The sequence below is a fragment of the Pieris napi genome, chromosome 6, assembly GCF_905475465.1.
Source record: "Pieris napi chromosome 6, ilPieNapi1.2, whole genome shotgun sequence".
Taxonomy (NCBI): Eukaryota; Metazoa; Arthropoda; class Insecta; order Lepidoptera; family Pieridae; genus Pieris; species Pieris napi.
In genome coordinates this window covers 1,784,825-1,798,988 of record NC_062239.1, presented here as the reverse complement: position 1 = coordinate 1,798,988, position 14,164 = coordinate 1,784,825, and the positions used below count along the sequence as shown (strand labels likewise).

Below are 14,164 nucleotides of genomic sequence, written 5' to 3'. Positions count from 1 at the left end.
CGTCAGAGATTGCCGTAATAATAGTAGTAGTAATCGTATTTTATTGTTGGCTATACTAGTACTAAATTAATTATAACGGATATGGGGCCGTTCAAGTATTTCGTAAGCAGATTAACTGCAATTTATCCAATTTAAAAAAATATTGTATATATTATCTGAAATAAAAAAAAGTTCATAACAGTGTGGTGGAAACATAATATACTGGACACAGTTTTTCTGTCCACCATAACTTATATACTAAGGCCAATGACATACACATCATAACAATATCGTCATTAAATTCCGCCATTAAAACGTCACATACAAATTGACGTTCCATATATATATATATACATATATACCTATATATAGCCGATGCAAGGAACCTGTTTTCGAGGAGAATTCTCATTCGAATACAGTTTGTATTCCTGGTAAATTATTTAATTGTTATGCCTAATATATAATTGTTTGATTTATGTAATATTTTTTTAATTTAAATTTAATATTTTTTATTTATTTATTTATTTATTTATTTATTTATTTATTTTTTCTTGTTATATCAGTAAGAAGTGCACTATTACATTCTACTTTCTACTAACTACTTTAAGCATTGATGAGATGAATACAAAGCTTAAGCGCTGGTGTCAGATTTAGGTTATGATAACTAATTTATTGATACATTTATCTCTATACGAATACAAAAATGATTTTTAAAATCAAGAGATTACGTTTATATGGTAATTATTACTACAACTTATAAAAGAAGAAATAAAGCTATATAGTCCCCACTGAGCATAAAGCTTCCCAAAGGCAAAGCAAAACTAATCGGGATCCCACGTAAAACTCGAAACGAAATGAGCCTATTCACGATGAACCGTTCCTCAATCAGCTTTATGTTTTGTACCTGAAACAAAATAAGTATTACGTTCAAACAATATAAAAGGATAATTCGTTTACGTTTTGACTTATGAACCGAATGAAGTGTGAAAGAAAAATTAAATTACTGGATGATTTTCTACATCCGGAAATGTTTGCCTTTAGCTGTCTTTAAACCCCGAAAAAGCTGAACGAGCTTTCCCTTTCCGGGCCACTCAAACAAAATACCTTATTAAAATAAAGTTCCGAAATGTGCTTAAATATTATTTATTTTTACCGGTTAGTCTTACTATGATTGTTAAATCTATAAAATGTTAAATATTTTATGAAAGGTTGGTGACAAAAATCAATTTATATAAAGATGTAATCATTATTTTATCAAACACTTTACATAAGGAATACTCTAAGTTACAAAACCGGGCTTTGAGGGCCATTCGGAAGGTGAGCATCGACTTATAACAAGATGTAAATACTACTAATGCAAGTTGCGTTCTCACTGTATTAGTATAATCAAAAAGACACACACAATCGTTTAAGCTTTTAAGAAGAAATCAACTTGCTTTCGCTGCTGACTTGACTGATTATTAAAAGGTAGGTTTCCACTGCTACAGATGTAAAACGATAAACTGTAAGCCTAAACCTATTCCCAAACAACTCATTAGTAAAGGCCGACTAGTATTCTTGCTATAATTATTAATTTTAAGTTATATTACTCATTCAGAACCTATTGCTAGCAACGGCTGAAAGGCTATTACATTGTCACAAATGTTACACGTTGTAACTATATAATAGCAATTATTTATTATGTGACTCCACCGATTCGTATCGAGAACGTAAAACATAATAGCCTATATCCATGCCATATAAAAGTAATTATTTTATATGCTACAGTATCAACTACGCATTGTGATTGTCATTCTGATAAATTGGAGTTTGAAAATGGCAATGAAAGTATGAAGGATTAAATGTTTTCCAATGTGATTAAGGAATCTTATATTTAACAATAAGTAACCAGTATTCATTACTTCACGCCAAAGACAGTAGAAATTATGAAAATATCCCTTTAGTTTGACGACTTTCTTTGGATCCTTTATTAAGAATATTTTGTCTCGTTTATATACTTTGATATTAACCAAGGTGCTGAAGACAACAGTTTTAATAATTTTTGTATCAATTTATCTTTGTCAGCTCAGATATACGAATAACGAACTAAAAAACATCTCAATACAACTTACCTATGATACCAGGCCGTCATGTTCATTATGTTAATCTTAAGCGCTATTTGTATAGAGCATGTTGTTTATAATTGAAGAAAGAAAACGATGTAGTCCACACTGAGCATCCAGCATCCGATAGGCAAAGCAAAACTTATGGGAATGGCACGTAAAACTCGATAAGCAATTGGTTTCTCCATCATGAATTCTAAGAAATTTCTCAAATCTGCGATGCGATTTTCATCTGGAACAAAACATTTGTAGATAATTAGGTCAAGATAGACAAGATAATCTGTATCCATCATATATACCCGTACAGAAATGATTATTTAAGTACTATAAGTTTATACATACACAAAATTTTGGCCTTTAAGTGGATTTAAACAAGTCTTCTTAATGATAATAAAGATAATTAGTTAGAACTTAATCAAACCTGTTGCTATAATTTCTTGATCGACGAGGCGTATTTTTATTCTCTCTTGGAGATCAGCGATATGTTCCATGAGAATTACAGGAAATAATAACGAAGCATGGTTGAACAATGCTCTCCATACTAAAAGGCTGATTTGAAATATCGTCAAATTTCTGCCTGAAAGCTAATAAAAAGCATAATATATAATTGAATTTCTAATAAACTCGTGATCAAATTACGAATTATAAAATTTTATTATAAATAATTAAAACTTTAAAATTACGCAAGAAGTAATAGTAACAGAAGATTATTTACCACAAAATTCAATACGAAATACTCAATAAGAATTGTGTCCAGGAACACAAAAGTTATAAGCACGCTGGTCTGAAAATAGATAACTGAATTAGAATTATATCAAGTATAACAATAAATATATTTTAATAGTTCTGAACTTACCAATAGCGTTAAAGCCGGCGAAGCTTTCTCAAACTGATCTATAATCTTTGAGTAGACTTGTCTATGATGATATAATTGAAAGTCATTTCGACCTAAATTTGTATAAACACTATTTTCAAAGATCTTCACTCGACAATATAATAAGGAAAATATTAAATATATGGGAAGCCTTTGAAATTCAATCATAAATCTTATAATGACTGTGAAAACAAAAAGGACCACACCCATGTACGCAAAAGAAATGTATACGTAAAGAAAGACAAAGTATAAGATATAGAAAATAATTATAAATGCAAATACAGCGTTGAACATGATCTGATGTCTTTTGAATAACCTCTTGGCGTAAAAACTCGAGTCGGTCAACTCATTCCAGTCACAATACGAAAAAAGATAACGATCGCCGGTAATGATGGACAAGATGAAGCCAGGTACAACACTGATGAATGTGGCCAGAAATTTAAAATTAAACGAATAAATCAAGTTGTTTTCGGTAGTGACTTGACTGATTATAAAAAAGTAGGCTTGCACTGTTACAGAAATGAAGCAGTAAATCTTAAGCAGCCACCTATTCCCGAACCACTCATTGTAAAGGCCGAACATTATTCTTCCTATCATAATTGATTTTAGGTTGTAAACCCTTTTGGAACCCATTGCTCACGAAGTCTAACGAGAAATGACAAAAGCTACACGGTTTTGTAATTAAAAATTCTATAAAACCACTGATAAGTATCAGGGTATCAGGAACATAAATTATATTTTAATAGCCTATATCTATGTTATATCAAGTTAATTATTTTAAAATTACTTTAGTCTAACACCTCTACGATTGTTATACCACCTGATGTTATCAATAGCAATTGAAAACTAATATTCTATGTAAGGAAGTGGATTGTTATATATAACTACATAAATACAAACATTTTTTCAAAATAATTCAATTATTATTACCTATAGAGTATATTTTTTAACAAATAATAATTCATTCTATTTTAATTATCCATACATGTGATGCCGCTACAACTTATAATTCTGTTTTCGTGATAAGTTTTTCTTATTAGGCATGTACGTAATGTGCCTTTTATGCCTAACACATATTTGGGTCTAAGACATTCCAGTTTCTTCAATGTCTTAATAGATTTATAAATGATTTTGATTAATAGATCATTATTTAATACGTAAAGAGAATTACGTCGAAAAAAAAACACTATACATATCTTGAATCGCTTTTATTTATTCTCAACTTACAATTATAATTAAACACATCTTTAACATTATAATTAATGGTAAAAGCTATAGTGCATCAAGCATATAAAATTTAATTATATAGGCCGACAACGCCTTCTACCTAGAGAATCAACAGCTTTCTTCTAATTAACAGAACATTCCTAATTCCATATACGTAAACGTTTAATATAAAAAACAAAGTAATTCCTCCCAAACTTTGTCGACCGTTGCACCGCGCTCTCTCTATGTTCTTCTGCCGTTGTATTTATTCCCAGATTTTTAAGTTACGCATTTGCTTTAATCCACCTTTAGAAAAGGGTTTATATGTTTGATTATCGGTACATAGACAACAAAGTTGAATCCTGCTGCTGTATCCTTAGGGAGCTTCAGAGTCAAAGCAAGACTGGTATATCAAAATCAGGAGTCGCCCTTATCTGTCTGCTCTGAACACCTTAGATCTTTTATGCCACCCTTTCCTGTTTACGTGAAGGAATTTGAGCGTTAATATTTCCTCTTCTTGCTTACTGCTGAGCATCGTGGTACTCCTGATTACGTAGTAGCAGAAAATAATAAGACTAGTAATTAGGTTTTGTTATAGTCGGTCGGTATATCGTATTTAGCTGCGTCCGCTGCCCCTCTATTCTTCATTTTTCCGGTAACGTTTTTTGAACAAAATAAATTTATTTAGCAGGGAATGTCAATTGTAAAATGAAAATGAAGTAATTGAGGCTAAGAGATAGAAATTGCAAGGGAAACCGCATATTAAATGGTATTATGCTAAATGCACTGAATTCCATTGGGTTTATGGTAAAATACTCCAAAAGTTGTCTCAGGTCCGCCTTTTGTCTTTCATCTGTAAAAAAATCGTAAATTTCATTGTGTGTTACTTTAAGTAACTTGGAAATGCTTTGAGTTTGACTAAAAATGGTACAGTATATAGTTTTGCCAGCGAAAGTTGTTAAAAATAAATCTGGAAGCTCGGAAATATAAAGAAATTACCTGAAATTGTAATAATTTTGCTGACTATGCGAAGTTTTATTTGATCCAATTCGTATGAGCAAACTTCAAACATGGCTGCACCGGTAAACGTTACTATTAGATTATGTGATATTCGAAAGCATGACCCTATTATTAAAGAAAGGCTTCCTGAAACTATAAATTTTATAAAACATGAATGTTACTGCATATAATTGTTATCGTGGTAACGGTTCATTATATATCCAATAATTTTGATTGCCGCTACAAAATAAATCGGATATTATTCGGAGTCAGGCATAGAACGCTTATCACCTACATGCTGTAAAATATCCATTAAACACACCACAAACTGGTTCATCCCTTATTGTGAGATCATGATACAAAACTTCGATATGTCTTGAAGTATCTTTTGTATGATGATATATAGTATTAATAAAAAAAAATTACATTCTCCAGTTGCAATCATGGTCATCCGGTATTCATGTATGATCATTGATATTATTCCAAAAATAGCAAAGATTAGTACCTGTAAGGAAGTATTATGTATTTGGATATTTTCGAAGCAAAGCCTCAAATAAATATTGACTTTTAGGTTACTAAATATTAATAATATATTAACACTTGTTTAAGTAAGAGCAAGATAGTAAATCCAACATATTGACTACGAAAATGACAGTGAAAAAAAAAGAAATTACCATTAGTTTAAAGAAAAACGCTTTTTACCGGATTAAAGTTATGTATTATTATTATAAATTTACAACTATTTGACATAATTTTAAATTTATCCGACGTTTCGCGTGCTTTACAGCGTGCGTGGTCACGGTGACTGAAGACAAAGGATGTTGAATGTCAAAAGGTATCACAGCTGCAGAGAAAGTTGCCTTATCTGTATTTGTTTCCCCGGAGTTGGTATCGACTAAAAGATGGAGGGTTTTGGCAAAAATGGCTCACGGTGTCCTCTATTTTCGCGGATTGTTTTTCTTTTTGAGATTTTAATTTGGATATTATTGGATCCCAGGTGTTTGACAATTTTAGGCCGTCTTCTCTATTGAAATTGGGGTGTTTTTTGATTTCAATGGCTTCGCGTACCAATCTTGGGAAGAATCTTTTCTCTTTCGCAAGTACTTTCGGTTGGTCAAAGCGTATGTAGTGATTAGGCCTATCTAGTATGTGTTCACAGACTGCTGATTTTGTGTGTCGTCTATGTCTTATGTCTGCAATGTGTTCTTTGAGTCTGCTGGACATATTGCGTTTAGTTTGCCCTATGTAAGACAGGCCACAGTCGCAATCCAGTTTGTACAATCCAGTAGCAAACTAAACGCAATATGTCCAGCAGACTCAAAGAACACATTGCAGACATAAGACATAGACGACACACAAAATCAGCAGTCTGTGAACACATACTAGATAGGCCTAATCACTACATACGCTTTGACCAACCGAAAGTACTTGCGAAAGAGAAAAGATTCTTCCCAAGATTGGTACGCGAAGCCATTGAAATCAAAAAACACCCCAATTTCAATAGAGAAGACGGCCTAAAATTGTCAAACACCTGGGATCCAATAATATCCAAATTAAAATCTCAAAAAGAAAAACAATCCGCGAAAATAGAGGACACCGTGAGCCATTTTTGCCAAAACCCTCCATCTTTTAGTCGATACCAACTCCGGGGAAACAAATACAGATAAGGCAACTTTCTCTGCAGCTGTGATACCTTTTGACATTCAACATCCTTTGTCTTCAGTCACCGTGACCACGCACGCTGTAAAGCACGCGAAACGTCGGATAAATTTAAAATTATGTCAAATAGTTGTAAATTTATAATAATAATACATAACTTTAATCCGGTAAAAAGCGTTTTTCTTTAAATGTGTAAAAGTTATGTAAATCAAAGACAATACTATACCATTAGTTTTACAGGAAATCCGACTTCATTGAACCGTTGGTGAATTGCATCGTACTTGTCCAATATCTGTCTAACATCGAGTTTCACAGAATTGCTCAATTTCCGACTTAAATTCTCGCAAAATATTTTAAATCGCATCCAATGGAGTACAACTATCATTAATATCGGCAATCGGCCTACGTCTGATACAAAACGGGTTAAATTTGGTGTAAAACGATTCGAACCGATAACAGAAAATACAGTCACAGCAACGAAAGAAAAGATGATGTACGCAATAGATATCTTAGGTATTTTGGAATATGTATTTGCATATTTTTGATAATCGATTTTTTGGTCAAATTCGAAGTACTTAAAGAGATATCTCTCCTCAGTATAAAACGATATTAGGAAGATAATAATGAGTTCTATAGTACGGCTATAATGCATTGTCACCATACTGTCACCTTCGTAAATATACTCGAGATAAAGATATATAGCGAGGGAAAACGGAAGGTATTTAAATAACGTATGTCCATTCATAACAGATAAGCCACTGTAACCGAAGAAACAACGAATGTAGGAAATTGATTTTATGTTGCAAACTAATAATTTCATTTTTATAATATAGTTGAGTTTCACTGAACAATCGTAATACGTGTGTCTCACAGAATAATGCTTACAAAAGGCGATTCATTTTGTTAATCTTCACTTAAGTAAATTGGATTAATTTGAGTGGTTTTTTATCGTATAGTATTTGGTTTGTAATAACAGATATTGTTTTTTGTACACGAGTTATAATTATGTTGTATGCTCATTATAAGGTAATGTGGCTTCAGTGATGAAATAGCCTCATGAAATAAAATATTATTTAGGGAATTAACGCGATTTTGGTATTCAAATGTGTGTCGATATGTTTTTAATACTAATTAATATATCATTTTGTGGATATATTTAATCATCAAGTTTTTGCTAGTATATGTTCGGCCCTGTTGTTTTCAAACGCAATTTTATGTAAAATATTTTATACGGCAGTCATAAGGTTTGTTTAAGAAATAATCACTTAAATTGCACCCTTTTACAACATTTATAGAACTTTGTTTCTTAATACAAAATAATAACTGTTTACTTGAGAATTTTAATATTATAATACGAACATGATGCACGTCGCTGTCAGACAGCTATCCTTATTATTATTATATTAAGTTAAAAAAGACTAAGGCTGTTAATGAACAGTACCTAAGTTTAAGCTATTGACTAGTATTGTAGAAAATTAAGTCAACATAATGTTACTTATCAGTCATAATTATTGTAAATATCATATCATAAAATCTGATAAAAGCCAAGCGGCTGATTGCAGTTGGGTAAATGTTTAAAAAAATATATTGTAATTCATCTAAAGTCGTGTTTTGTAATACGTAAGAAGAATGTGCCTTAAAAACTACTATTGTTACCTATAGAGTATACTTTCTGACAAATAATAATTTATGCTATTTTAAATATCCATAAATATGATGCCGCTACAACCCTTATTATTCTATTTTCGTGATAAGTTTTTTTTATTAGGCATGTAGGTAATTCGCCTTTTGTGCCAAACACATATTTGGGTCTATTACATTCCGGTTTCCTCAATGTTTACATTTATCGTAGCAAGTCTTAATATAGTGATAAAGTGATAAATGATTTTGATTAATACATATATTATTATTAAATACGTAAACAGAAATACATCGAAAAAATAACACCATACATATCTTGAAGCACTTTAATTTAATTCTCAACTAACAATTAAATATTTAACGCATCTTTAAAATTATAATTAAAGGTAAAAGCTATAGTGCATCAAGCATATAAAATTGCATTATCTAGGCTGACAAAGCCTTCTACCTAGTGAATTAACAGTTTACTTATAATTAACAGAACATTCCTAATTCCATATACGTAAACGTTTAATATAAAAAACAAAGTAATTCCTCCCGAACTTTGTCGACCGTTGCACCGCGCTCTCTCTGTGTTTTTCTGCCGTTGTATTTATTCCCAGATTTTTAAGTTACGCATTTGCTTCAATCCACCTTTAGAAAAGGGTTTATATGTTTGATTTTATCGGTACATAGACAACAAAGTTGAATCCTGCTGCTGTATCCTTAGGGTTAGCTTCAGAGTCGAAGCAAAGCGCAAGACTCCGGTATATCAAAATCAGGAGTCATCCTCATTTGTCTGCTCTGAACACCTTAGATCTTTTATGCCACCCTTTCCTGTTTACGTGAAGGAATTTGAGCGGTAATATTTCCTCTTCCTCCAATCGCTTGCTTACTGCTGAGCATCGTGGTGCTCCCGATTACGTAGTGGCAGAAAATTATTATTTTACTACTTCTACTACTAGTAATTACGTTTTGTTATAGTCGGTCGGTATATCGTATTTAGCTGCGTCCGCTACCCCTCTATTCTTCATTTTTCCGGTAACGTTTTTTGAACAAAATAAATTTATTTAGCAGGGAATGTCAATTGTAACATGAAAATGAAGTAATTGAGGCTAAGAGATAGAAATTGCAAGGGAAACCGCATATTAAATGGTATTATGCTAAATGCACTGAATTCCATTGGGTTTATGGTAAAATACTGCAAAAGTTGTCTCAGATCTGACTTTTGTCTTTCATCTGTAAAAAAATCGTAAATTTAATTGTGTGTTACTTTGAGTAACTTGGAGATGCTTTGAGTTTGACTAAAAACGTACAGTTTATATTTTTGCTAGCGATAATTGTTAAAAATGTATTCTGGAAGCTCGCTAATATAAAGAAATTACCTGAAATTGTAATAATTTTGCTGACGATGCGCAGTTTTATTTGATCCAATTCGTATGAGCAAACTTCAAACATGGCTGCACCAGTAAACGTTACTATTACATTATGTGATACTCGAACGAATGACCATATTATTAAAGAAGGGCTTCCTGAAACTATATATTTTTTAAAACATTAAAGTAATTGCATATAATAACGGTTCATTATTATCAAATTTTTTGTATTGCCTATCTTACCGCTACCAAAATAATATAACCGGAGGAAATTGGATATTAATTGGAATATTTCGAGTCAGGCATAGAACGCTTATCATCTACTTGCTTTAAAAATATCCATTAAACACACCACAAACTGGTTCATCGCTTATTATAGATCATGATACAAAACTTCGATATGTCTTGAAGTATATGTTGTATGAAGATTTATACTATGAAGATATTTATTATTAGTATAAAAAAATATTACATTCTCCAGTTGCAATCATGGTCATCCGGTATTCATGTATAATCATTGCTATTATTCCAAAAATAGCGAAGATTAGTACCTGAAAGGAATTATTATGCATTGGGATATTTTAGAAGTAGTATACCAACATTTGTTTAAGTAAGAGCAAGATACTAAAAACATTTTGACTATGAAAATGATAATGAAAAAAATAAAAGACATTACCATTAGTTTTACAGGAAATCCGACTTCATTGAACCGTTGGTGAATTGCATCGTACTTGTCCAATATCTGTCTAACATCGAGTTTCACAGAATTGCTCAATTTCCGTCTTAAATTCTCGCAAAATATTTTAAATCGCATCCAATGGAGTACAACTATCATCATAATCGGCAAACGGCCTACGTCTGATACGAATCGGATAAAATTTGGCGAAAAACGATCCGAATCAAAAACAGACAATACAATCAGAGCAACGAAAGAAAAGATGATGTACGCAATAGATATTTTAGGTATTTTAGAATATGTATTAGCATATTTTTGATAATCGATTTTTTGGTCGAATTCGAAGTACTTAAAGAGATACCTCTCCTCAGTATAAAACGATATTAGGAAGAGAATAACAAGTTCTATAGTACGGCAGTAATGGATTATCGCAATGCTATCATCTTTGAAAATATACTCGAGATAAAGATATATAGCAAGGGAAAACGGAAGGTATTTTAATAATGAATGTCCCTTAATTACCGATAAGCCACTGTAACCTAAGAAACAACGAATGTAGGTAACTGATTTTATGTTACAAACTAAATTCATTTTAATATTGTTCACTGAACAATCGTAATACGTGTGTCACAAAGAATAATGCTTACAAAAGACTATTAATTTTGTTTATCTTCACTTAAGTAAATTGGTTAAATTTGAGTGGTTTTTTATCGTATAGATTTTGGTTTGTAATAATAACAGATATTATTTTTTGTACGCGAGTTATAATTATGTTGTATGCTGATTATAAGGTAATGTGGCTTCATTGTGATGAAATAGCCTCATGAAATAAATATTATTTAGGGAATTAACGCGATTTTGGTTATCAAATATTAAATGTGTGTCGTTATGTTTTTGGGCCTTTCTCTACTAACAGGAAAATCATGGTCCAAGCATTTTTTTTTACTTTAGCTATATAAATGCATAGTTTTATTTATTAAAACTCATAATATATAACCTGTTAGTTAAGTAGCCAAGCTTAATAAATAATTTAGAATCATAATCATTTCATAAATTTGGTCTAAAGCCACTAAAAACAGTCCTCTGTCGTGTCCTAATTCCGGATCGAGTATGATTAGGTTCAGTTATTATTAGTAGTATTTAAAAATGTAAAATCTTATAACTCTATGAACATAAAGAATATTGAATGCATGTTAACAAAAAACAATTATAATTTTAGATAATTTTTAAGTACTAAAAACTAGTGTTCGAATTTTGTCCAAACATTTTTGGAACAGTCCTCTGTCACAATTTCAATATCGCGCCACAAATATATTAAATACTATTGTGGCTACATTTCGAGTGAAACGGAAAGATAACAGTGTGAAGTTTACTCGATCGCCTTGCTAAACAAGTCGCCGCCATTTTACGGAGTAACAACTCCTCTTCTGTGTGGCAGCCACGTCTCTGTAGGGTTGAGAGAACATTCCTCTGGTAAGTATTTTTTACGGTGTTTTATGTGTTATAATTATATTTATTTAACAAGAAAATTGCTCATTGTGATCATTTGTAGCTGTTTATTTGTTATGAAGTAATATGAAAAACTGATACGTAATTCGCCATTTTTACGTAAAAATAACAGTCCTCTGTGCAACAGTCCTCTGGAAATTTATAACACAGAGGACTGTTCAATGTGACAGAGGACTGTTTTATTTGACGTCCGTGTATTTTATTAATATTCTTTATAGTCTGCACTAACCTACTGATTGCCGATAGCCTCTTTCTTTCTTAAATTGGCTTGTCATGCTAATCCAGGTCTTTTGTTTTCTATTATTATGGGTTTTGGAAGTTTTTAAACCATTACGGTTTTTTTTAAATATTGAAAGTATGCTTTATTGTTTTAGTATAGCCGCAATGCCACTAAAGAAGAAACCTAAAACCAAAGAAGAAATAAAAGAGCAGAAACGAATTGCAGAAAGATTAAGATATCAGATATCAAAAAATGGATATCTGAGAAACAAACTTACAACGACCCCAAGACCAAGAATGCTCGAACACTTACCAAATACGTAAAGAAAACGTTCACGGTTCGCCCTCGAGAACTAATAGAAGAGCTGCACGAGGATTTGGAAGCCTATTATCAATACGAGAGAAACGTTACCCATCAATACAATGCTATCAAGAAATACAAAATAGTATATTTCATTACAAGTGCGGAAAGCCTGTCATTGCAAAGAGTTTCGACAAATGTCTACCCGAGCCGAGGCGCAGCCGAAGGTGAGGGTTGACAGTCGGAACAAGTTGCAATGACGGTTCCGCACGTGTACTGAACAACTATTTTTAATACAGTTGCGAAAAAATTATGCAATTTAATAAAATAATAAAAAAAAAAATAAACTCAACTCACTAATCATTTATTTCTTATACAAATTATTGTTCACATATACATTGGTACAGTTTTTTATACTAACTGGAGAAGTTTTAGGTTGCATTTTTATTTACTGTTTGAGACAAACTATTATTTATTTCGTATGATTTTTCATGTATATTTAATATTTAATATATAATATAACAAACAACTAAACGCGCAAAGAACATTTTTGGAAAATGGCGCCAACCGTAAAAGAACATAAGCAGATTTTTCTTTTTTCTTCACCCATTCTGGGTAAGCAAAGGGAACTATGCCCATACAGCCAAGTCTTCAGTTCAATTTTTTATTGATATGAAATGAAATTTAAGGAAATGAAATCTAACCTAACTCATTGAATCAAATCATTAAATCTTATATTGAAACAAAGCAGTAGCTTCTTTTTAGAAATATTTGCATGAATCATAAAAATTTCTACGATTTTTTTTAGTAAAAACTTCGTGGTTGGTTTTTTCTTTTTAATAGACATTATTTTGACAGTTGGGAAAGAAAACGCACTAGTTCGGAAAAGGTAAAAAAAAAGCACGAGTGTGTAATAGCCCACATCCCGAACGCTATACGTCCCTGCAATACGCCACTTTTTGAGCAACTGTATTAAAAAAAACCTTACCGACGAAGACGCAATCATACATATGGATTTTTCTGAAAATTATTGTTCTAAATACGGTCAAGAAATACAAGCATTTCATTTTGGAGGGTCGAGACTTCAGCTAAGTCTTCATACTGTGGTAGTGTATACCAAAAACTCTATCAAGTCTTATTGTACCGTTTTCAAAAATCTCACACACTCACCAGCTGCTATATGGGCACATTATGTTTCATTTTCAGAGCCTGTGTACATACAGATATCTACACAGACTCTGAAAATGAAAACATTGACAACTCACAGGATTCCACAATGGAGACCAACGACGACGCTACACTGGCTGGATCTAGTTCAATCAACCAACAGAATTACAGCATCGGTGATTACGTCTTGGTTAAATTTCTAGTAAGAAACACTGAATACTGTTATGCTGCAGTAATCAATAAGATAGACACGAAAGAAGGCGAACTAACAGTGACCTTCTTAAAAATTTGTGATGACATAGGGGACACTTTCAAAATCGATGAAAATGATGTTTCTGATGTGCCCTTTGAACAAGTATAAAATAAGTTGCCAAACCCTATCTGGGTTTCCCCTAAAAGGGAAACGAATATTTTATTATTTTAATATACCTGTACCTGTTTTTGAGAAATAAGTCTGCATTGATAAACTAGGCTGAT

At 31.8% G+C, this 14,164-nt stretch overlaps 2 protein-coding genes and 1 long non-coding RNA gene across 3 annotated transcripts in view; 2 read left to right on the top strand and 1 right to left on the bottom strand.

Annotated features, from left to right (window-relative positions):
* Positions 1–14,164, top strand: part of LOC125050172 (protein fem-1 homolog CG6966) — an 84,325-nt gene that overhangs the window by 28,936 nt on the left and 41,225 nt on the right. The window lies entirely within an intron of this gene.
* LOC125050174 lies at positions 8,828–11,276 on the bottom strand. Its single transcript, XM_047649818.1, has 4 exons — positions 10,492–11,276; positions 10,288–10,366; positions 9,825–9,977; positions 8,828–9,678 (listed from the first exon to the last, which is right to left on the bottom strand). Exons 1-4 carry the CDS (start codon positions 11,080–11,082, stop codon positions 9,506–9,508), a joined length of 996 nt encoding a protein of 331 aa, XP_047505774.1. The 5' UTR covers positions 11,083–11,276; the 3' UTR covers positions 8,828–9,505.
* LOC125050176 lies at positions 11,902–12,493 on the top strand. The gene is made up of 2 exons (XR_007117104.1): positions 11,902–11,964; positions 12,375–12,493. It is a non-coding gene; the product is annotated as an uncharacterized LOC125050176 (long non-coding RNA).